At 39.7% G+C, this 25412-nt stretch overlaps 2 protein-coding genes across 5 annotated transcripts; one reads left to right on the top strand and one right to left on the bottom strand.

Moving 5' to 3' along the window:
- Positions 1 to 4277: 4277 nt before the first annotated feature.
- On the top strand, positions 4278 to 19644 carry LOC135467680 (neo-calmodulin-like). 4 transcript variants are annotated; one of them, XM_064745483.1, is made up of 5 exons: positions 4278 to 4366; positions 13899 to 13929; positions 16678 to 16821; positions 17705 to 17947; positions 18182 to 19644. In XM_064745483.1, the coding sequence occupies exons 1-5, from the start codon at positions 4364 to 4366 to the stop codon at positions 18220 to 18222; spliced, it is 462 nt and encodes a 153-aa protein (XP_064601553.1). In that variant the 5' UTR covers positions 4278 to 4363; the 3' UTR covers positions 18223 to 19644. The 4 variants fall into 4 exon arrangements, with proteins under 4 accessions (XP_064601553.1, XP_064601554.1, XP_064601552.1 ...); XM_064745484.1 differs by lacking the exon at positions 4278 to 4366 and adding an exon at positions 6678 to 6819; XM_064745482.1 differs by lacking the exon at positions 4278 to 4366 and adding an exon at positions 10561 to 10833.
- A 1247-nt stretch (positions 19645 to 20891) lies between these two features.
- On the bottom strand, positions 20892 to 24478 carry LOC135467683 (neo-calmodulin-like). The gene is made up of 5 exons (XM_064745490.1): positions 24353 to 24478; positions 23250 to 23274; positions 22274 to 22417; positions 21383 to 21628; positions 20892 to 21088 (listed from the first exon to the last, which is right to left on the bottom strand). The coding sequence occupies exons 1-5, from the start codon at positions 24359 to 24361 to the stop codon at positions 21057 to 21059; spliced, it is 456 nt and encodes a 151-aa protein (XP_064601560.1). The 5' UTR covers positions 24362 to 24478; the 3' UTR covers positions 20892 to 21056.
- Positions 24479 to 25412: the final 934 nt, after the last annotated feature.

The raw sequence follows: 25412 nt of genomic DNA, 5'->3' as shown, positions 1-25412 counted from the left end.
GTATGGTAAAGGTGTCTTGGTGAGAACTATAAGACATGCCTCTGCACAGATCACTGACCTCAGGTTACGCTCACGTTCGTAAATGTTCACAAGCAGCACCCAATTTCTGTCAAAAATAGCCCGGAATATTTCCGGCACATCTTTCGTCATTTACCTTAAAACCATACTCGCCGTTTTATAGTATCGTTTCATGTGTTCTTTTAAAAAATTACCTTAAAGGATGAAGGTGACACAACAGGTGAATTATACGTGATAACGAAAACAGGTGAAGTATACCTGATAATACAACAGGTGAAGTACATTTGATAAAATAGCAGGTGAAGTATACCCAATCACACAATGGGTGACGTATAGCTGATGATGTAACAGGGGAAGTACACCATATAACACAGCAGGCCAAGTGTACCTGACAGCACAGCAGGGTACACAGGATACTAGCATCGTTATCAGATAATGATGCTACTATCTGCATCGAAACGTCGTGACAATAAACCAAGAAGTTGTAAATCCATAAGCAATGCCTTGTCAAGTGTACTTACGTGCCAACTTCTAAATGCCACTAAAACATGCACAGCAGGGAAAGTATACCTAATCACACAACAGGTGAAGTATACCTGATGATACAACAGGTGAAGTATACCTAATGACGCAACAGGCAAAGTATACTTGATAACACAGCAGGTGAAGTATATCTGATAACACAGCAGGTGAAGTATATCTGATAACACAGCAGGTGAAGTATACCTGGTACCATAACGGACGAAGAATACTTGATGACACACCAGATGAAGCATAGGCCTACCTGATGACACAACCCGTGAAGTATACGTGATTACACAACAGTTGAAATATACCTGATTACACAACGGTTGAAGTATACCTGATAACAAAAAAAAACAGCTGAAGTTCACCTGATGACACAGCAGGTGAAGTATACCTGATAGCACAACAGGTAAAGCACGTCTGGTGACACAAGAAGTGAAGTATACCTGATAACACAAGAGGTGAAGTATACCTGGTGACACAAGAGGTAAAATATACCTGATAACACAACAGGTGAAGCATACCTGATGACACAGCAGGTGAAGTATACCTGATAACACAAGAGGTGACGTGTACCTGATAGCACAGCAGGTGAAGTATACCAGCACATGACATGTCTACTTTCATACGGTTTTATACTGACTGTAGATGAAAAGACAACACTAGACCAAAATGTATGTATTTGTCGATAAAGTTTCACATTTAAAGGTTTTTAAAAAAGTCACTTTTCACTTTTGTGATGTAGGATAACCGAGATATCGCAGTTTTATAGTAAGCAAAAACGCCCATGTAGCAAAATCAAACGGCGGGCAGTCATGCTTTGTTTTAACCAATCAAGTACTTCGTAATACAAACGAATGTCTCGCCTCTAGAACTGAAGAGCGTAGGGTACGGATGACGCGACATCGTGTTTCCGGTTTCTCTAAAATGGTGTATCCCATGGTCTCGTAAGCATCCCAGATTAAAAGGTGATTTATAGAGTTACCAAGCACGTAATAAAAAAAAATGCTTATGCAAATTTAGGTCTGTATGGATCCCTCTTCTGAAATGAATTAGGTTATATTTTTTTGTCAAGCCTGGCCAGGGTGACAAGGAGTGGGTAAAATAAGTTGTACTTACAGGGTTGTGAGTTACACGCATTGCTTGTTTAGAGAAGAGATCACCTGGTACATTTCCATGTGGTGACCGAGTGTCATTGTGTATCCTGTAAACTGTCAGTCAATCAAGTGGAATAACAATGTCTGTAGAGAAAATTACCTACATCTTCTCCCACCACGAATTCAGCCTTTAAGCAAACCAGCTTCCTTCTGAAACAAGAGGTGTATTATTTAGGTCTAGTCCAGAGTGGTGGTTTTATTGTTAAAGGTAAACACCGAAGGTCACTGAAAATTATGTTACCTGTGCAGGGCTATGCATAGCCTTTCGGCCATCAAGTACAACCTGGGACGCAAACCAAGTACATCTCACCACCCTTGGTGGAGTAAGTGATGCTAAAACATCACACCTGACTGCATCTCCATAACAATGTACGGGCGAGTTTTTGCCCGGAAATGAATAGTTAGGAGCTACACTCGAGAAAAGAGGCTACATACATGCAGGACAGTCCTGTTGGGAGAATTAAAACCCTTCGTCTTCGGCCATACTTACAAGGGCTCTACATATAATTGAAGGCCTAAGAAAAGGGAATCACATAGCCCTAAAGTAATCACACACTTAACTAAGTGACTATCTAACTACATAAATTACGTGTTAAACCGGTAAATAAATAAAAATAAAATAAATAAGTTTTTAAACAAGTGGGTTAAGGCTGCAGCAGATTTCTGTTTTTGTCTGATCTCACGATAAGCATGAATGAATGATTGTGGCTTAACGTTACTTCGGCATCATGGAGGAAATGAAGGAATGATTGTACCTTAATACTACTTTAGTATTACGAAAGGAATGAATGAATGATTGTGGCTGAGCACCACTTCGGTACCACGATGGGAATGAATGAATGTTTGTGGCTTAATACTACTTCGGTATCACGGTAGGAATGAATGAATGACTGTGGCTTAACACTACTTCGGCATCACGATGGGAATAAATGAATGATTGTGACTTAACACTGCTTCGGTATCACAAAATTCAGGTTGGTATGCATATCGTGCTGTATATACCGAGCATTCCTCGCACACTTGTACCATTGGCCTAGGAGAAAAATTGACGATTCGAGGGAGTCGAACCTGCGATATAGACAAAGGGCAGGACAAGAAATTACGAAGCTCATGTTCAGGCTCGTTAGTTTACAAGTGGCGTTGTAAAACTGTAATAAATATATCGACATGGAGAAAGGGACATGAATTATATATCTTTAAAAAAAAAAAGAGTGGTTACTACTTTCACCAATTTATAATATATGAGTTCTCCAGAGCTGACTAACGGTTTAACAGCTGCTGTATGCTTTTAATGTCAGGTTGTCCTTTATGTGAACATGTGTAAAACCTTTGGTATGGGGCCATGTACCTAAACACATGTTAAAATCATTTGTTGTGCGATTCCGGCCTACATACATGAATGAAGGCGGCTTATTGTTATATGCAGGGCCGGTACCATAGTGCTGGATACGGCTGACTGCAGGTATGTACATTTCCAGGCGACACACAGCTGTCATGTAAAAATATATATATGCAGTTGAATCTTACATCTCCGGGCGTGACGTTATTAACTTTGTCCGCATGGTCCAGGTTGTTAAAAAATAACGACAAAGTTATGTTTAGTGCTTTGTGAATTGTATATGCAAACGTGTATGTTTTGTTACCCATGTTTTACTGTATGATACATAACAGTCTAGTGCAATCAGAATACACACCCAGGTAGGCCTCTATCTCATACTACCTATCTACCAATCAATCAATCAATCAATCAGTAAATAAGTCAATCAATCTATCAATCAATAATCCACCAATCTATTTATCAAACCATCCATTCAGCGATCAGGCAATCTGTAAACGATTAGCCGATTAGTATGTAAACGATAAGTCAATCAATCAGCAGATTCATAGATAAACCAATGAATAGATTAATCTATCGTGCCATCAGTGTATAAACCAAACTAACTATACATTCACCCACCAAACCATCGATTCTGGAATTCTGCTGGGATAGGTCAGTATTTGCATTATGTAGCGGTCTCATTAGAACCAACTTAAGGTAACGGCACCTAAGTTACCTGAGCATTTTGCTACTTCACCTAACCTATTTAAACCCTGACACATTCCAAGTGTACGTACTAATCGTGTATTCCACAGTATCCTGGGGATTTTACACACGTACGCCGCGTTTTAAATACACCTTTGATTAACGCTGGTTTAATACATGCATTTTAATTATTCCAGGAACAAAAAGAAACACGGGCGGCACAAAATTTGGTTGGCAAAGTTTTGTATCTTATGTGGTATCTCGCGCGAGGAATTTGGCTTATTACGGCTATTAGCCCGGGAAATTTGGGTCAGTATCAAAAATGTACAGCTATGAAAAGAATGTCTAACGGTTTAATTGAGGCGATTTGGTTCAATTAGGCTTAGGCTTACTGACATGCTTCTGTTGACAGAGCTCTATTGATATTCAGCGCATGTTCCTGCTCGGCACCTCGCCTCAGCTTCGCGGACTACGTCACCGCAACCGGGGACTTGACACGCCTATTGGGCAGGCCCTCTTACGAGCTGGAGTTTATTTGTCCGGCTACTTTGTACCGTTGAAGGAGGGAATTCTTTGCCAAACAATCGCGTTTCTGGAGCAATACCCCTATACAACGAGCTTTGACCCGTGAATTCCAGTGATGGTGAGTAAAAGGGTAAAATATGTTTTATAATAACTGACATATCATTATCAATGCTTGTATAGTTAGATACATGGCACTGCACGATGAAAGATAATCGGTCTGTGTGAATTGCCCTAACCCTTAACTAGTTTAAATCATTAACTCAGAATCATAACAAACCGTAAGTTAGTATATTAATATCAAATCACGTGGTTACTGTATGTTGCATACAAAAATATAGAAAGTTATTTAAGCTTAAAATAAAACTAAGAAACATGTCTTTGATCATTTGAGGTTGATTCTGTATTGCGCAAGCTGCACTAAGATTTCACTTTAGTTACTTTCACGTATTATCTTACGTACATGTATATAAAATGTTTACCAGTTAACTATCTGATATTACGAAGGCACAATGAACATGTTCTATATGCTGTACATGCATAACAGTACGGGGATAATTTTGCTGCATGTGTAACCATTCCTGAATATTGATGGATTAATGCGTTATTATAAATTCATCGTGACAAAATGTATCACACACAAAGATAAAGATCGCTGGTAGTTTTTCATGTCTCGGTAGCCTTGTACAAATTTAGGAGACATGCGCTTGTATACACGGCAGCGGTTGTCTATGTATATAGCCTGTTAATACTAATACTAATCCATATATAGGGGCGGATGCATTATCTCAAATTTATCCCGGCATGTGCATGTGCTGTTTTAATGTGAGGGTGTGAAGACAAGATGAGGATAAGTGGATAAACGTTTAATCAATCAATCAATCAATCAATCAATCAATCAATCACTTAAGTCACCAATGAATCGTGTAATAGGCACTGGCTTAGTGTCTTATTACGAAAGGGGGATGTGGGGGAGGGAGCGGGGTCTCGCTGACTTAGATGATGAAAGCATGGCTCAGGCCATATACCATGGCATGATGTCGCGTGTTCGAACCCAGCTCTTGCTCTTTGCTGTTTCGACTGCGGCTTTGTCACGAGGTTTGTCAGGCAAAGTCGGTGGTGACTCCGGGCACACCGCTTTTTTCTCATCCCATAAATGTGACCGCCGCCGTCTAAGTGATACATTCTTGTGCACGACATTAAACCCCAAGTCAGACCAAACCAAAAACTGCAGATATTTTCTTCATGCCGTTTGATACCTAAACACATGCAGGGTGCTGAGTTGTTTTGAAAAAAAAAACTCTCATGAATTTCTCCTTAAATTAATATGATTTACATGTATTTATTTATTTGATTGATGTTTTACGCCGTACTCAAAAATATTTCACTTATACGACGGAGGCCAGCATTGTGGTGGGAGGAAACCGGGCAGAACCAGGGACCGTCCCACGTACGGCCGGAGAAGAAGCCAGAAAGAGCTGGATTTGAACTCACAGTGACCGCATTGGTGGAAGGCTCATGGGTCATTGCGCCGTGCTGGCGTGTTAAGGTCCCTAATTTAAAATGAAACATACTGACCTGAATTGATACATGTGATGTCGTGATCTTGTTCTCGTATAAAACTATGGCCGACGTGTTTAGGCTACACGGAGTTTTTTTGGGGGGAAGAATATGCAAGTTATGACTGATGTACTAAAAGGTTTGGCCTCGAGTCATACTGGTATATCTAGAATAATGCAGTATGTATCATTAGAGAGTATCACTCACCCGACACCTCAGTCTGTATGACACTCTGGTCAGACAAAGTAAAAAAGCAACATAGAGGCGACTCGTATGGCTGAAAACATAATTGAATTGCTCGAGGATATGATGACATCGAGCAGAAAATATGGCAAGAATTCCTCGACACATATCACAAACAAGATATATATATATATATATATATATATATATATATATATATATATATATATATATATATATATATATATATATATAGGTGGCGACCAGGCCGTGCATAATTCCCGATAAAAATATACCTTCATAAATACACGCAATAGCTCGAGGAGAGAATCCGTGACTAAGATGAAAACTATTTTCAAACCTGTACACATCAACATCTTGTGTACTGCTCTACTCCTCAGAATCATTATAAGATTATTCTGCCTATTGTCTTGTGGCAGTGATTTGACCCTATTTGTATCACGATTCGCTAAGTACATTTTTTCCCTTACAGATCGGCTATTAAAGAGCTCGCGCATGGCATTGACTAGTAGGCCTTCCTCATGCCATATACCCCGTCAATCATGTACGCGCACCCTGAAGTCTGACCACAGATTTGAGGACAGCCCATTTAGCACTTAGGACATTGTTGTCATTTCGAGATTTTATCCGGCTTCAAAACTGGTTTCTCTGGAAGATTCTGTGAGTTGTAGGCTATAGTAGATCGGTACTGGGTTAATAAGTCAGCATAAGGCAGATCGCCACGGGGAGAGACAGACGTGCCTATAACATATCATCATTTCAAACGCCGGCCGACCGAAAGACCTCAGCAATATTTAGCGTTTTAAACAGGTAAGATTTCGAAAGGCATAGTTAATTAATTTGGTCATGGATACGTAAGTATAATTAGATATACGGATTTAACATTCATTGTTCGCAGTGGCCCAGTTTAGCCGTGATTTAGGATGACATAAATGTGAATAATTCATGTATAAACGTAAGACTGGTGAACGGTAGACAGCGCTTCTCATGCGTGAATAGATAGGGTACCGCACTGGTTTGTCTAAGGCGACACATTTACACATGTACCCTTTTACCGGCATCGAACATGTGTATAACCGCACACTAACGGTTCAGGCTGAAATGAATAACTGGTTCCCAACGCAATATTGGAACTATTTCACCCCAATTACAGTTCTTCAAAGGGTTAAAAAGCAGAAAATTGTTTACAGTTATTTTATTGAAAAAGAAGGCATTTTGTTTTGGTCAGCGTTTTGTTTTGGTCGGCGTTTAGTATTTTTGGTGTAGTCCAAACACGCATTTGTCAAACTAATGATGAAGCTACGCACTATGATATAAAAGACCGGAGCACAGACAAATTTTATCGCATAAATAGTGAAATCGATTTTGATGCTATTGGGAAAGAAAATTACTCATCAACAATATTTATTTATTTGATGGGTGTTTACGTAAAACCGGGACCCAAGAATGTTTCACTTGTACGACGACGGACAACATTACGGCGGGAGGAAGACGGGCAGAGCCAGGGGGAAACCCACGACCATCCGCAAGTTGGGGACAGACCTTCCCACGCACGAAGAGATAAACAGCATGAACTATAGTAGCTATAGCACCGCATTAGCAAGAGACTCCCGACTCATTGTGGCGCGCTAGCACCGCTCACCACTCGGCCACGTATTCTCCCCTGTCATCAGCAATATAGAAAGTCATTATGCATATAAAATACCTCGATCGTGTTAAATACGCAATCATTAAAATTAAAGTTTGATCAATAATTGAGAACAAGCGTCAGTAACTTTGCGTCAACTGTAGCTTATACGTGTAAATCGTTGGGCCTGTGTTTCCGAAAACAGATATACTTTTGTTGTCTCGTGGTCAGATAGGTCATGGTAGCATAACAACACACAACAGACATGCTTAGGTTGTCTCGTGGTCAGATAGGTCATGGTAGCATTACAACACACAACAGACATGCTTATGTTGTCTCGTGGTCAGATAGGTCATGGTAGCATTACAACACACAACAGACATGCTTATGTTGTCTCCTCGTCAGGCGGGTCACAGTAGAATTACAACGCACAACCGATATGGTTATGCTGTCTCCTTGTCAGGCAGGTCACGGTTGCATTACATCATGCAACCGATATGCTTATGTTGTATGGGGAGAGACAGACGTTCCTATAACATATCATCATTTCAAACGCCGGCCAACCGAAAGACCTCCACAAGGTCACGGTTGCATTACATCATACAACCGATATGCTTATGTTGTCTCCTGGTCCGACATGTCACGGTTGCATTACAACACTCGCCACGGTATGGCTGAAATATTGCCGATGTGGCGTTAAGCCATAATCATTCATTCATTACAACACATAACCTGTATACTTATGTTGTCTGGGGAGAGACAGAGGTACCTATAACATATCATCATTTCATGCTTATGTTGTTAGCTGGTCAGGCAGGTCACGGTGGCATTACAACACACAACCCGTATGCTTATGTTATCTCCTGGTCGGGGCCTCTGTGGCTCAGTTGGTTAGCGTGCTAGCGCAGCGTAATCTTCCAGGAGTCTCTCACCAATGCGGTCGCTGTGAGTTCAAGTCCAGCTCATGCTGGCTTCCTCTTCGGCCGTACGTGGGAAGGTCTGTTAGAAACCTGCGGATGGTCGTGGGTTTCTCCCGGGCTCTGCCCGGTTTCCACCATAATGCTGGCCGCCTTCGTACAAGTGAAATGTTCTTGAGTACTGCGTAAAACACCAATCAAATAAATAAATAAATCTCCTGGTCAATAGTTCACGGTAGCATTACAACACACAACCGATATGTTTATGTTGTCTGCTCGTCAGATAGTCATGGTAGCATTACAACACACAACCGATATCTTTATATTCTTTGCTGGTCAGATAGGTCATGGTAGCATCACAACACACGGCCGATATGCTAATGTTTGCCAGGCACAAAACGCTAAAAGTAATTTCCTCGTGCAAAGTGCATGCACAAACACACAATGCATTATTTCCACATTTACGTAAAAAATGGATTTGGATTCTAAATTATTAAAAAAACTGAGCTTATTGAAGCCCACTTAACATCGACGGAAGTGGGATGAATACTTGGTATATGCCGAGGCCTGTTCATCAACAATATACACTTAATACAGCCTGTATCAAATTAATACGGCCTATTTCAACAGTACCAGGAGCTCCACGATCGTGCAGTATAAGATCTAGCGGTATGCTCCCCTTATTGACCCATTCATGAATGATCACCCTCCTCTAGGTTACAATAACAGGAAAACTATACACATTGTATGTATTTGTCACACAGACCATATGTTTGCTTAATTCTCATAATTGCCAACTTCCCATTTAGAGTCGCAATAACCAGCATATAATTGTATTTATATATTAGTTAAGAGCCAATATTTAATGCTAATATATACCGTCCGTATATATATTGAAGTTCCGTCTCAGTGGCTGTTTGATTTCGAGGCGTATATTGGGCTTATTGTCGTGTTTTACATGGTTATCGGTAACTGGATGGATTATAGATTACCGCGCTGCTGGAGAGTCTCTACGCGCACGTTTTGTATGTCCAGGCGAATACCTGTACAACGACTATAGCATTTTATTAGACAAAGAGTAGAACTTCATCACCCACCGAGAAGCATACATTATTAATGGGGCATACAAAGCTTTTTAATTATTGATATAAATTGTCAATTAGTCATAGGGGCAGCCAGTTTGCGTTAGTCATCATTTTTCGTAATGCGGATGTATGGGTACGCAAGCTTCTAACCTATCACTACACAGGTGTAATCTCACTGAATCGTTGATTACAACGTCTTGAGATACATATGCTGTTTGCCCATCTGTAAAAGAAGTCAATGACTGAATAAATAAACTAAGGGTGAATGGATTAATGAATCTTTGCGGGTAGAGGTTCATCTTTATATGCCAGGTTATTGTCAGGAAATCATTACAATGACCTCACAAGTTCGTCAACAGATGTTTGTGTGGATTATAAGCTTATTTACCATGTATATAGCCTTGACGGCATCAGGCGTATCTCCCTTTGTCTGATGTAAACCTGCTGAAGGCTCTGTTCCACACATTAAAAATAAGAAATTCTTGCTCCAGCCTGACTAACACTGAAAAGTTTGCGTGAATCGGTGTGGCCTGTCCACGTATTCTACACGTATTCCGTGCAAGTAACAGAGCTAGACACATACCAAAGCTCGTCTGACAGTCAACAAGCTACAGCAGGGCCTGTGGGTTTGGATTACATTACAAAGATCAGGGAGCATTTACCGACTGACGATAGGTGTATTGATGACGTGCAGTCAGTGTAGCGTGCAGTAAGTAATAACTCACGTAGACCAGAAATGACTGCTGTATCGCGGACTTGACATCTGACCCTAATCAATGAATGAAGAAATCCAATGTTACAATGAATGGGTGGTTATCTCAGTTGTTACATTACGTTCGGGAATCCAGAGTACTCGGCAGTGCTGCCGGGCGCATCGAGGAATTTCGGGCACCTGACCACCCATAAACGTGGGCGTATTAAGTATTTAGACTTTAATTCCACGCTTAATAACGAGGGTATGTTTTACACACAAAGCTACCGCTCCAAGCGCACGGTTGTTGTGTACATGGTTCGCACACAAGTACAGCATCCTGAAGCTCGTACACCAAGCTCTTAACAAGGACACAATTGGTGGAATGAACAGCGTCAAACCTTTGTTACCTCTACCAACGGAATTAATTTTATGAATCACCGGAGAAACAGTTAACATTTACGCCACAACCACTTTTCTGGAACGCCGTATATTAACGCAATGGTAAGTTATGCGGTACATCGAGTTTGGAATACTCCGAAATGTTTGGACAACAAATTGTTTTGACGCATGTAAACGTTGTTGACCTTAAATGCTGTTGAAGGTGTGTTGTCAATGATATGTGAAACATATTTCACAACACAGGTAAAGTTACGTCCACATGCTGAACATTTTAGACAGTATACGCCTGGTTCCATTTCCCCGATGCTATATGTGTGGTTATTTAGTATGGAGGACATTAACGTCTGGTCCCTTGTTCCTTATGCTAAGTGTTGTCATTGGACATTGGAGACAGTATAAATCTGGTGCCTTGTCCCTTATGCTAAATGTTGTCATTGGACATTGGAGACAGTATAAATCTGGTGCCTTGTCCCTTATGCTAAATGTTGTCATTGGACATTGGAGACAGTATAAATCTGGTGCCTTGTCCCTTATGCTAAGTGTTGTCATTGGACACTGGAGACAGTATAAATCTGGTCCCTTGTCCCTTATGCTAAGTGTTGTCATTGGACACTGGAGACAGTATAAATCTGGTCCCTTGTCCCTTATGCCGTTCACTTGTAAAATAGGGGAAAAACTGCATGTTGAATTAATTACATGTACATAGGCCTATCCTAATAAATAAGATGACTTTTCTAACGATAATGATTATGATAAACTTGGCTAAAACACTTCTTAGTATTTCGAAAAACCGACAAGGCGTACGCACTGACCCTTGTGTAATACTACTTGAATTGCATAGAGTGTACAATCAATTTTATTTCTCAAAACAGAAACTCGATGGAGATGGTTCAGAGCTACCCAATGTTGGTAGATCTCACAACCTGTAACCTTCCTGCTCTAAAACTACTCATTACTTGATCAAACAAATTATATTGGGGTCAAAAGAGACGTCCAAAGTGTTTTTGAGACACGTTTTAATGAGGCCCCTGCGGTCGCTTCGCTGAATGACGGCTGTACCACCAACAACCTTTTTTTAACCTCTCTGTATTTGCTTAGCTATCTTAACCACTTCGGAAAGTAATTTATTTTTCCAAGTCACGTGGTTGGCCTAATTCCCACAGACTTTTTTATAGATAACTTACTACACCTGTAGTACACCTTACATCTCTGACAACACAAGACAGGTAATTGATTTATTTGGGGCCAGTTCTCTACCGGAGCAACACTGACACTTCATTAAATCTCTGGTAGGTTTCTGTGAAAAGAAAAGTGCAGAGAGAATGAGAGACAGAGAGGGGCGGCGGGGGTGGGGAGGGGAACGAATGATTAAGTTAAACGATACTGAATGTGTATGTGATTTTATACTTTTAGTTTGTGTTATATTTTATAAGTAAACATAGGTAATTTTACACTATCCCCAATCTACGTATATTTCATTTCTCGACTACATAGGTATAATAAAGTCCCCGTAAATAGAAAAGCACTAATAGAGGGTGTATCTATATTTTCTTGTAAATATTAGTGCTGAAGACCTACTTTATCACATCGCCTTCTTGTGAAATCCGTATATAGTTGTTTGCCTATATAGAGGTACAGATTTTATCTAAAACAGTGTGCATGAGACAGTCACTTAGACCGTTGATTGACACATGTCAACACCTGCCTTCTGATACTCTATTACCTCTACTGACCCCTCTTTTCTCGTTTGACCATAAAAGAAATCTTTCTTCCGCTATACTGATAAAAACTATGAAATCTTATTTCCATCCAAACACACCTTGTACTTTATCAGGTATTAAGGGGCTAACAGTAGGCCTACCACCTGTTTGATGGGTATATATGCCAACGTGACCAAGTTACCGGCGTGAGATATCTTAGCTTCTGTAGAGACTCCGGCTCCGATGACTATGCACAGCACTGTGTTAGGATTGAATTGATTTTAGAGCTCCATCTTACTAACAACCGACATCCTAATATGGATGAATGACGTTGACTTGTTAAGGGTATTGAACTGACCCATATCTGTGAGATATAGCAACATTTTAATTTTAATACTGTGGGGTGCAGTTAATTCTCACATGCACAATGTTTGCGAATTTGTAAACAAGAGTTTACAAAAGTTTAAATTTCTCATATTATGTAACACCAAACAGTGTAAGAATTACGACATCCACTGACCTTTTATTTCACTTTTCCGCTACATTTTTCAGCCAGCAAGTTTAACATTATTTTTCTCATCATACATTTCGTCCATGTTTCCTTTATATGACTTGAACTGAATATAAAATGTTTTGAAAATATTTCCCTACCATTGTATGTATAACCTAGCTTTCGTTTGGTTTTCATCTGTTCTGGATTATCCCTCGATTTGTTTGTCAGTGTATACTAAAGAATGTCTGGGCTTGTCAAAACCTCAAGGCGTTTTGTCCAAAAAGTACATTACTGGGTGAGGTTAAAAAACGATATTCTGAGAGACACATAATCCACGTCAGTTGTTACACTGTTAAGCTTTTCATATTACTTTGAGAAATCATTTGTGAAAAAAGTGAAGACATATTTGTGATATAGACTTACCCTTCCCATCTTAACCAACCCTCCAATCTTTATCATCTGTCAGGGGCATTCGTACGCTTTTCTAAAATATTTATTTAGAAGACTCTTTTACTGAACACCTTTTCAAAAAAAGAGTTCATTATTGTGGCCTCTCCATACCTAAGAAAGGGCATTTCTTGGTACGATTATCTGTTGGATCTCTATATATAGAATAAACACTGGGACGGGCGATTGAAAAACACAAGGGGCCTTTGGTGGCCTTTCCTTGTTTGAGAGTTGTGAGTGCTTTGTGTCGCAATACAAGCACGGGCGACTCTAGCTGAAGATGGAGTAGCCGGGGTAAAACAGCCAAGAGGTTACCGGGAGAAGATACATGTTCTTACACCTGTCACAAAGCCGGGGTACATCTTATACAGGTGATATATTTACCTGGCCTGACCCGGTGTTAGGCAGGCCGTGCACATAACTCGCTACCTTGTCACTTACCTTATAAGGTCATCACAAACTCCCAGTCTGACTCACGTGCGCCAACCCGCTTAATTCAATTTCTCTTTCTTTTCTGTTTGTTACAGGCTCGACGTATACCACGGGAAGTTATGAACGGTACGTAAGCTTGAAACTCGATCCTATTATATAACATATACACACTGTGTATATAGATACTTAGTAGAAAAAAAACTCTTACCCATTACGGCCCAGGCTGTATTTACACGTGTATTAATAGGTGTATACGAACGTGATTCCGCTCTGTATAACGACACCTAATTACTCAATAGGTAAATATTCCCAAATAAAACACACTTAGTATTTTGTAGGCGGGGTCTACTAGAGTACTTATCATTACTTTAGACACAAAGATGTTTCAACTTATTGGCACAGTAAAGATAACTGACACCTCTTATATCTCAGATCGTTTTAAAATACTGATAATTGGTTTCATTGGACGAATATAGACATTAAATCAGTCTTGAAATGTAAATATACCAAATCTCTTGTAAATATTGGTGTATTCCGCGATATCAGCTTCCTTGCCTTATATATTTGTGAACGTCATGCACGTACATGTTTGCGCATATTTTATTTATTTATTTGATTGTTGTTTTACACCATACTCAAGAATATTTCACTTATACAACGGCGGCCAGTATTACGGTGGGAGGAAGCTGGGCAGAGCTCGGGGGAACCCACGACCATCCGCAAGTTGCTGGAGACCTTCCCAGGTACGTCAGGTCTGTCTGTCAGCGCAAGCCCGCTAGAGCTGGACTTGAACTCACAAAGTGTTTGGGAATAGTGTAATCACAAAACTACCTTAACATGTATAACTGGTCACCTAGAATGGTGACACTACCTATCATACATGGTCAACTGCTTCCTTGAACTAATCCACAGAGACTATGCGCTTTTGCCATACAATACAAGTAGATCCTAGTTCATAGCAACACAGTCAATATGGTAGAAAGTGTCCACATTACTTGTCATCAAGTGGTTTATGGGGTTAGTATTTCTATCAGACTATCAACATCGGCGTTCTTCTAAAATCTTATTTGGTCAATGCAGTAAATACAAACCGTCCAGTCTGTCACTAGCTGTCAATCGGGAATTCATAGAGCTTCTGCACTGTGTACACGGGATGACATTTCTGAGGACGTTTAGCCCTCAAGCAATTAACACGCTGTGATTGAACAAAACATAGACTGGGGTTTCTGCTCGGATGTTTAAAGTTCAGTGTCACTAAGCAAACATGAGAACATATATAAGGCCTAGCTTCTGCAGGAGGTGTATATATATGAATCTGCAGAGAGGGAACATCAAAGTTGTCACAAGTAGATTAGAGTAGGTACCGGGACAAGCTGTGGAGATAGGACAACATGAAACCCGAAGAGGCTGTCATAAGTAAGTTTGTTATGACTGGTTTATAGAAGAAATTTGCCGTTTTTAGGGAGTTTTTAATGTGATGATTTGGACATACCTTTGCTTCCTTAAGCGAGTATATGAGTCATCGCTAGACGCTGAAAAAAAGAATCATTTTACACGGAGCAAAATGAAAACATTTTCACAATGTTAAACCGACCATGACCGATATGGGTTTTAGGAAGGTGACATTGCCGTAAATTTTGGCGAATCCGTGTTTGGGATTTGCCAAATGTCTCCGTGAAGTAGCAAAACGAATCTGGATGATTGTAATGAAGGCTTGTGACATAGAATACTGGTGACCGGTCGTGTTTATGTATACGTACAGTGCTGTCCATTTATATCGTGTTCAGGCTATTACACCGTAGCACGAGCGTACAGGTCATGCAGACAATCTCTACAATGTCTGATTTCAAAACGCAAGTGTTTAAAAGAAACTGCTTTAAACAGGCTAGGCAAACTCCATGGATTCAAAACACATGCAATATTCCAGAGGTTGCTGCTTCCTTAGGCTAAATTCAGAATTCTTGGCATAAACAACATGGACAACTCGGGAATTTCATCAAAGCAATAATTGCAGCTGTATTGGAACTTTTAGGCAATGATGACATTTCTGACCAAGATAGGAATGATATCACATAAGAAATTCAAAGTTATATAAGGGAGCAGCAATTTTAGTCGCTGAGGCGTTCAAACCAGAGGCCTGGGCACACTCATACAGGAGGCTAACTACCTAAGCTCAGCACATGTAGTCATAAGAGGATAACGAATTAAACTTCTTGAGTTGTTTCCTGTATTCTACAGAAAAAGCAACAAATGTTTAGAAGACATAAATGCACAAAATGTGTACCTATCATGTTGATATGTCTATATAAAGGTGTTCCTAACGGGGCAGGTCTGCACATGTCCTTACTTAAGTAGTACGTTCTCCACGCACTTAAGAGGCTACGGTTAAAATCGTCCGCCTTGGGCGCCTTATTTGGATTATCTTCCAGTAACGACATTATAAAATTAAAACGCCTTAGTCACCGCAAAGAATGTCAGTACATGTCAGAGACATCAAAATAGCTGCATTTCTGTACAAAATAGTGGCTCACTAGTGCGTGACGTGTTTAAAATAGGAATGTTTATCTCCTGTTTTCTGGAGGAAAACAAAATATTTAGGGATTATCGAACAAATAAGGATAATGATAACCAGACACCCACTCACATGCTTAAAAGACATTCTTAATACGTCAGTTATCTTCTTAATTATTACTGATTTGCCTAAGGTCTATAAAGACGGTTTTCTGTGGACATTACCCTGAACAAAATGTGAAACATGTGACCACGTAAAACATTAAACAAAATAAAAAATTACATTTCATAATAATTTATGATTCTTTTTTCATGTTAATTAATTCATTTAATTAATCCACTGTTTCGCATTCTGTAATTTAGGGTACAGAGAACAGTTCAAAATCTTTGACATCAATGGAGATGGCATGATAACGCGGAAAGAGTTCCGAAGGATTATGGGCGCTCTCGGACAGCCAGTTAAAGACGCTGAAGTCGCCGCTGTCTGGTCAGAGGTTGACAAAAATGGTAAGGTTTGGGTAAATAGCCAGCCACTATGTAGTGACACTGGCGTTAAACGAAAATCACTTAGTAATCTGGACGCATCTTCCACTCAGAAAGGAACCTCGAATGGTTTTGTCTTGGATATGTGCATACTTCATACTTCGTAATTAAAACACGTTCACAGAGGCGTGGCTTAAATGTATTTCAAAGTGTAAACCGTGTGCAGGATCCTCATCTTAGCTACTGCATGTCTCCCGCTGTTCTCATTCGTGTGCAGGATCCTCATCTTAGCTACTGCATGTCTCCCGCTGTTCCCATTCGTGTGCAGGATCTTCATCTTAGCTACTGCATGTCTCCCGCTGTTCCCATTCGTGTGCAGGATCCTCATCTTAGCTACTGCATGTCTCCCGCTGTTCCCATTCGTGTGCAGGATCCTCATCTTAGCTACTGCATGTCTCCCGCTGTTCCCATTCGTGTGCAGATTCATTGACAAATCAAGGGAGGCAGTAAATTGTGGCTTACACGTTTTCTACTCTCTAGGTCTTTGAAACTAGCACGTGTGAATAAAAATTCAATAAAATTATTGAAGTGAATCCAGTAAAACCCGGTTGTGTTCATCACGTGAATGGAAATGTTTAAGATGAAAAAGAGTGTACTGTTTTAGGTTCTGCCGGGCCATTTTCGGGTTCCGAAAACGGTTACAGAATTCTTTTTCACCGTCACGACTTCGCTGCAATCTTGTCGTCAGTTACTGTTTTAGCTGAGCGAAGCAATCACGTCTCAGTCCACACAATCAATCATTCAGACAATGGTAGAAATAATGAGGTGACGAATTAATAGAATTACACAGTCTAGTCAATAATTCAATCAATGTATCATCTGACTGATGTCTCTAACATTTCCGCAGATGATGGTATCATTGACTTTAACGAGTTCGTGGATCTCATGGAATTCTTCAAACCGAGGCTGAATGGAGGCAATCAATTACGAGACATCTTCACGCTGTTCGATAAGAAAGGTACCGGTTTGGTGGAGACAAAAGAACTCGTAGTTGCCATGACCAGTCTCGGAGAGGATGTCACGACCAAAGAGGTGAAGGAAATATTTGAAGAAGTAGACAAGGACAGGGACGGCAAAATAAACTACGAAGGTAAGCACGAGAGTGAAGATGAAGGTTTAGGAATGGAAAGAAAGATCATTCAGTCCATACACTTTATTTACGTCTATTCACAGTTTACAAACATTAAAACTGATAAGGTTTTCGTGTTAATTTGATTGGATGTAAAAGTTGATGTCATCACGTGGTCCGAAGAAGAGCTGTCGGTTGAATGATACTCTGATGCCGTGTATCTAACAGTTAATATCCGCTGAATCGTTGTTTCAGAATTTGAGCGGGTGTTCCGAGAAGCCGTGAAGAGTCTTTAACCGAGCCATTGAAAGGTTGAGACTACTTTTAATAACGAGTTGACGTTTATGGGAAGTGTTTACTGAGTTTGACCTTCCAGTACGAGCCTAATCCTTACTGTAGTCAACAAGTCAACAGGCTGGAATGTTCCGGATTTCCCATAATGTTATGTTACGGCTTTGTCACATCATGGCGATCGTCAACGGTGTCTCCGCTTGGCATGTGTTACCTGGTGTGGTGTACATAAACGATTTAGCTTTGTGCGTATCATATTTCATTGTATATAAGTCATCACGTTGACATAATTGTCTCCAATCCATTTTCAAAATGGGATTGTTTTTTTTACATTTATGCTGATATGAGGATTAATGGTGCCTAATGAACACATTGCGAATCTTCGTTTGAGATTATTTTGTTTCCCATATTTATTTGTGGTTTGTGGCGTTTGTATGTCCTCAGGAGGTATTTGTATGACTGCCATCTACGTTATAGTTGCGTTGTACATATCCTGACCCTTACGAATAGGAACCTGCGTGATAAACTGAACGCTGCTGGTCATAAACACCACTGTGTGAACATGAATGATACATATCATGACATTTTTACATTTTCATTTTTATGTATATTTTTCTACTTCCGTCGCACAATGTGGCTGCATATATGATATACAGCCTTATTCTCATCTTGACAAGATGACAAGAATTTCTTGTTATCGGCCCAAAGTGTAGATCAGTATAGATCTGATAGTGCTTGTAAACCTGGAACGTTTTCCCTTTTTTATTTTGTTGGAATTTTTATCATTGTTAACCAGTTGCTTATTTTGAGCATTAGATTAAAGCGATCCTTATCCTGTGAAACCTTTGAAATCTCGAGTATTTTCAAAGCTCTGTGTTGTTCACTGTATGCAGTCTGACTATGCTCTCAGTTAAGTATGGAGCGCACTATTTTTAATTTATTTCATACCAGAATCTCTGTTCAAGATACAGTTTGACAGAGGAGACATTGTAGCTTTGCCAATAGTGCCCCGGTAAAGCTGTTTGCGTGTTAACCTCGTCGACGAAAAAGAAAAATGATATATTACTTATTGTTTGTCTAAGTTCTCAAATTTATGAGCTGTTTGTGTAAAGTTTGATAACCGTGGAATGTCTTCGTCTACAGCACGTGAGTGGATTGTTCTGAATTGTATACACGCTCCTGTCAATAGCTATTGTTTACGCATGACCGCAAGGGTCTTCTGTCTACATGCCATGCGCATGATTTCACCAATAAAGCGTCTCTTTGAATCAGAAGATATCACCCAATGTAAGCGGCTTTTGTGTAGACCCTTGGGGATCTATTATGTACAATCTAGAATAGTTATGTTGTGATAACACATTTCAGCTCTGTCAGGGAGGCTTTTTTATTGTACAGATTTTTTCCTGTCTTGGAATTTATGCTTGATCACGAAACGTTTTGTTATGAATAAAAATGCATTTTTTGTCATTTAAGTTTGCCTGTGAGAAATTCTTATCGGAATCTCGATTATCCCCCTGCTAAATCTTCCTGGGTAATGGACCTCAGCGTCACGAAGATTTAAGTCATTGACATCATTATCTCTGAAATTCAATTAGAGCTTAAAGGACAACCTTCATTTGTGTCCTGTAAGTATAAGACAACTTATTACATCTTGGAATACCTGTGCTAAGTCTCAATTTTAGCATAGTAAACGTTTTGAATTGAAGACTCTAATAGGAAAGCTTCTAATGTGGCGGTGATACTAATAGCAGGTAAATGCTTCAGGTAACTGAAGGTAAGTAGAGATCACCATTTGCAAGTGAACAGAGTGTATGTTTTATATGCTGTGTCTTCTTGTGGCGGAGCGAGTCCGGGGCGCCAAAGTGCTGTCGTCACTGGAGTATCATGCCGAAGACACCAGACATGACACCTCACCCATATACTCACACTGGGCCACAATGTCCTGTTTCCTTGCTCTAACCTCTCAGTGCTGAGCACCAAGCAAGGCAGCAACAAATATTATTTTAAAGTCTTTGGTATGAACCGGTCCGGGTTGATTCCAGATCTTTCGACTTCGAGACACTAGGCCACCGAACCGGTTATCAACTACGTGAACATTGACATACGTGAATAAAGTGAATGATGCGCCAACTCAGGCCCAAGTGTCTCCAAAAATTGCTAAATATAATAATGAAGAAATAAAATCATGTCCACGTAAATATTAAATATGTGCACGTTGGAATTTTGTTGCCGGGCGATTTATTCACGTGATCAAAATTCCGGCATTTACCTTGAATTCCCTCGCTTTACATCTTCGTTATAATTATTGAACCCACGTATATTTATCAAATATAGATGTATTCAACAGTAAATCTAAAAGTTGTTTTGTGAAAGGACGTGAACGTGTTGAAATTTGTGAGAGAGAATTCAATAGCGTGGAAAGAATGAAACTGGAAGACAAAACTGTCCTTTGCCAAAAGCGTTGTCATGCAAAACACTGGAAACATTTTACTATAAACTCTGTGACTTGTAACTTCTAAATTTTAAAGAATTTGCTGACTGTATATTTTCTGTAAAGGTTAATATACTGAAGAGAGACACAAATCATAATCATAACACTTTTTATTCACAAATGAAATGAATAAAATAAACAAAAAAAATAATACTGATGAATTTATAAATCTATCTATCTGATGGCAACACAACCCACATTTCACTGAGATCGACGTGATATTGTGACATCATCTGATGGCTCTTTTCTTGAGGAGGCCAGAAAGTGGTCCACTCATTAACGTCTGTGAATGATCACGCAATTTCAGTTGATTCGAATCGATGGCACGGATAAATGTTTTAGCGAACGTTAAGATTTTGGTTTCATCATCAAAGAGAATTCTGAAACAAAGCGACAATCATCTTTAATTTCTGTTCGTAAAAATGTAAGCTCTAATTATATGTAAGTGCAGAGTGATATTCTTTGAACAAAGTTTTGACCCAAGTCCAAACTTCGCACCTCAATGTAATACCCTGTTCATTGCTTCTGCGGTTCAAATTTGGATACACTCATCATTAAGTGTTCCCTGTTTGAACTCATATGGCTTAAAACTGAGCGTTGACATTTCAAGTTTGACTAAGTGTGTAACCGGCCCCTAGTCTAACTGGAGGACGCAGATATACATGGGTAGTTACCATAGTAGTTTATTTGGCCATCCCCGTCGATGTCTGCCTCTCGAATCATCTCAGCAACTTCAGCGTCCGTTAACTTCTCCCCGAGATTGGTCATCACGTGTTTTAGTTCGTCTCGCGTGATATAGCCATTACTATCCTTGTCAAACACGGAGAAAGCCTGGCGTAACTCTTCCTCGGGGTCGATAAGTCCCACGTGCTTCTCAGACATCATCTCCAGAAATTCTTCAAAGTCTATCGTTCCGTTTCCTGTAAAAAGGAATCATACATTTTATGTTTTGTCGGAAAAGAGCTTAGAGTTATCTCCCTTTGGCACTCGACACGTTAACAGTTTCAGGTGTCCAGCAAGTAGACCTATACTTTTCTGTAACGAAAAACTGTAGTGTACAGGCAATTAACGATGAAAACATGCCAAATACTGAGATAATCAAAATAGAGCAGAGTTTCATTTCTTTTACATCGTTTGATTCTGACTGTCTCACAGCACGTGTACGCGTTCATACACGTCTTCCTTACTTACATGCTAAACACGCTCTTGTAAGGAAGCCAATAGAGCAGGCAGAATTCACTTACGCCATCGCTTTGAATCGCTGTATGTTGTTCCTATTTTTTAAAGCTTTCTAACCGTCTCACGACCACACTTTCCACTGTGCACCATGAAGCTTAAGACAAAATTAATGAAGTTCTTCGAGACCGTGAATCTCAGCTTGAAAAAGACCTTCAACACAGTTTATATATGAAGTCCACTGAATCATATAGCGCTTGCTTCCAAACACCTCAAGCCAATAAACAGCATGTACCATTTTCTGCTACACAGTGCTGCCAGCCTAATGGCTACTACAGGTGGACGGGATCTGTATTCGGCTTAACACAAAGTGTACTAGCATCACCTACCATCAACATCCACCTCCCCTAACATATCCTGTAACTCGGCCTCTGTTGGATTCTGTCCTAATGACCTCATCACAGTACCAAGCTCCTTAGTCGTTATACTACCGTCACCATCCTTGTCAAACAGAGAAAATGCCTCGTAATATTCTGAAACAAAACAATAAAATATGAAAATACTGATTAAAGCAGCATCTGGTCGATGCAGCTTAAGGTCATCGCCTCCAAAAGTTCATGCCATGATGCATATTAAGAAAGAAAATCATGGGACAATATCCCGTTTTTGAGGCCTTGGTGTGGCTTTCTCCATGTCTGCACCTGTTCTTTTGACATATCAATGAATGATTGAATGGTTTGAGTTTTACGTCGTAAAATTGTTCAGTCATATGGCGACGAAGAGTCACTAGGTGTGTACACATATAACGTGTCTTCTTGAGGCAGGACGAACCCATGTCGAAAAAGAGCTGCCGCCACCGAAGTATCATGCTGATGACAGCAGACATGACACTCCACCAAATCAACTTATACTGACACCGAGCCAACGAGTTCTGTCTCCTTGCTCTAACCTCTCAGTGCTGAGCGCCAAGCCATGCAGCAACAAGAAGCATTTTCAAAGTCTTTGGTATGACTCGACCCGGGTTCGATCACCGCTCTCCCGAGTTCGAGGCGAACGCTTTAACCATTATGCCACTAAAGCGGCCTTTAGAATATGAAACGGATGACTTCAACAATACGCTACAGCATCGTTTGCACAATAAAAAAAACCCCCAAAAAACAACTACACAGCATATTATGATTGGGAAGTTAACCTAACTTTTCATCAAGACGGGTTTTACAGATGACTTCTGAAGGCGACAAGAATTCTTAGTACATATTTTGTACAAAATGGTCAGCCACATACAGGTCACTTTTCTGCTTGAATGATACTCCTAATGCCACAAATGCAAATCTGATTATATACAAACAGATAAGACCTACTTACCAAAGTTGCTCTCCTCTTCGGCTAACTGCAAAGGGCAGAATGACACAATGAAAAACAGAAAGAAGAAGTAAATAATCAACCAATAACATTATTTGTACTTTATTCACAAGTATCACATTATAGATATGTTAAAAACCCGTTAATAACGTGAGTTTTTATTTATTTGACTGTAGTTCAACGCCCAGATTAAACCACTGCCATTGTCCGTGAGATTCTCACAAATACCGGTACCTGACATAAAGGTTTCAATACCGTGGCTTACCTCACTTAACCGTTTTCACTGTACAAGTAATAGAAATTTATAGAGATAAAACTTTATAGACCCGTCGAGGGGCCCGGAAAAGACTCAGTTCAGTCGATCTGCCCTTGAACAGTAAGATCAAAGGTTGAATCCAAATCTAGCCACTCGAGTCGATTGAGCCAAGATGTTTGTGAGACACATTGCAAAAGGCGTTGGTTATACTTCACCCATAAACGTGAATATCACTGAATAGTATTGTGCTTATGCGGTTTTAAGCACATTGGAATAAAGTAAATAAATAAATAAATAAATAGATAAATAAATACTTTGAAAACTTGGATTTCTGGCCATGATTAATCTGTTGGTACTTCCACATTGGTTAAAAGACCCAATCTATGCTTTTGTACACATGCACACATAAACATTTAAGCCAATAGATTGACCTAAACAACATGGTCGGAGGAGTTTCACTTACAGTAGTGATTACACATTAATCTACATTTGATATGTAGAAATAATCTCTTTACCTCCATCTTCAGAGAGTTGAACTTTAAAATATTAACTAGTATAAAAAGTATAAAATCCGTATATATACACTGCCTTTAGTATTGTAAGAGAGCCGGTATCTTTTTTGTAGGTAACAATGATTACAAATAAAGAGTATTGCGAAAGGAGAAAAAATACCGGTAACGGATGTATTGTGAAAGCTTTCTGGGTGATAAAATACTGTATACATCCATTTATCACACATTAAGCCGGATATAAGATATGGCACGTTCTATTTTTGACTTAAATGTAACATTTAATGTGTCTATAAAACACGTGTGTATAGAATCACATAACGAGAGATTAACGAACTCACCGTTTCCATAGCTAGGATTTGACACAGGTTCCGGAATACGTCTGTCCGCTCCCACAGTTGCGGCTTGATCTGTTCACGACTAGATTTGGAATCCGGCACTTAGCATTGTCGTGTAACGTGTGAGTCAAGCGGAAAGTATCTTGTGACGACTAAGGGTGTGTGTTGCTTGAATGTTGTGTTTAGATCTGCATCTATGTACGTAAATACGCAAATTGGTCAAACACTAACCTGGTCTAAACCTGTTCACTAAATTAAGCGATTAACACAGTTACGCAAGCCCAGTCAGACTTTTGTCCCTAAACACGGCGAAATCCCGTTCAAAATCGGCTCAGCCAGAAAATAGATCTGCAGAATTACTAATCTGTCCATGTACACATGAAGTTCTTCATATTGCGGGATATACACTATACATGGACAAGCACACTGCCAAAACTGTCAACTGTAAACAGGGGTAGTAAGGTAATCAAATCCTGTATAGGCTTCGACAAAAGTGGATCAGCCTAAAGATAAAGAAAACGAACACCTGAATTAAATCCAAAAGTAACTTTATTTGCTTTAAATAAAATTCTGGATTTAATAACATGCAATCAATATTCTTGAAATACTATGGTACGGTAATTTTTTTTGGATTCGGTGTCAGTGTTGACACACAATTTATTTCCATTCCAAACACCGTATTTAATGTTGAACCAGCTCCCGGATGTGCACGACAGAACATCCGACTAGTGGACATCGTAACTATATATACTAAATATCAGTATTATAGCCCTCCATTTAAGTGCATTTCATTCTTTTAAAAAAAATATATAGATAATTTTGGTTACAGCTTATAGCGGTCTTTACCTAATTTTCTCTCACTTGATTTTACTGTTGTGTGGTCTTAATTCATACACTACATTGATACATTTACTGTTAATTTACATACATTCAGGTACTTCATGATCAGCTAATCCGTAATACACACGGATTGTTTCAGTGTAGTTTTCTACACATTAACCGCTAAATTTTTACAATGGTTCTAACGGTTGGAATAACTAGTATCACTAAGCACTGCGGTGAA

This window comes from Liolophura sinensis, chromosome 6 (genome assembly GCF_032854445.1).
Source record: "Liolophura sinensis isolate JHLJ2023 chromosome 6, CUHK_Ljap_v2, whole genome shotgun sequence".
NCBI lineage: Eukaryota > Metazoa > Mollusca > Polyplacophora > Chitonida > Chitonidae > Liolophura > Liolophura sinensis.
Note: the sequence above shows the minus strand (reverse complement) of the source record. Positions and strands in the feature narration are given on the sequence as shown.

Coding starts and splice junctions, on each gene's coding strand:
- LOC135467680 (XM_064745483.1), top strand. Junction 16,822..17,704: donor GTCAGAGGTTGACAAAAATG/GTAAGGTTTGGG, acceptor ACATTTCCGCAG/ATGATGGTATCATTGACTTT. Junction 17,948..18,181: donor CGGCAAAATAAACTACGAAG/GTAAGCACGAGA, acceptor TCGTTGTTTCAG/AATTTGAGCGGGTGTTCCGA.
- LOC135467683 (XM_064745490.1), bottom strand. Junction 22,418..23,249: donor CGAAGAGGAGAGCAACTTTG/GTAAGTAGGTCT, acceptor GTTTTGTTTCAG/AATATTACGAGGCATTTTCT. Junction 21,089..21,382: donor TGGCCAAATAAACTACTATG/GTAACTACCCAT, acceptor GCTTTGTTTCAG/AATTCTCTTTGATGATGAAA.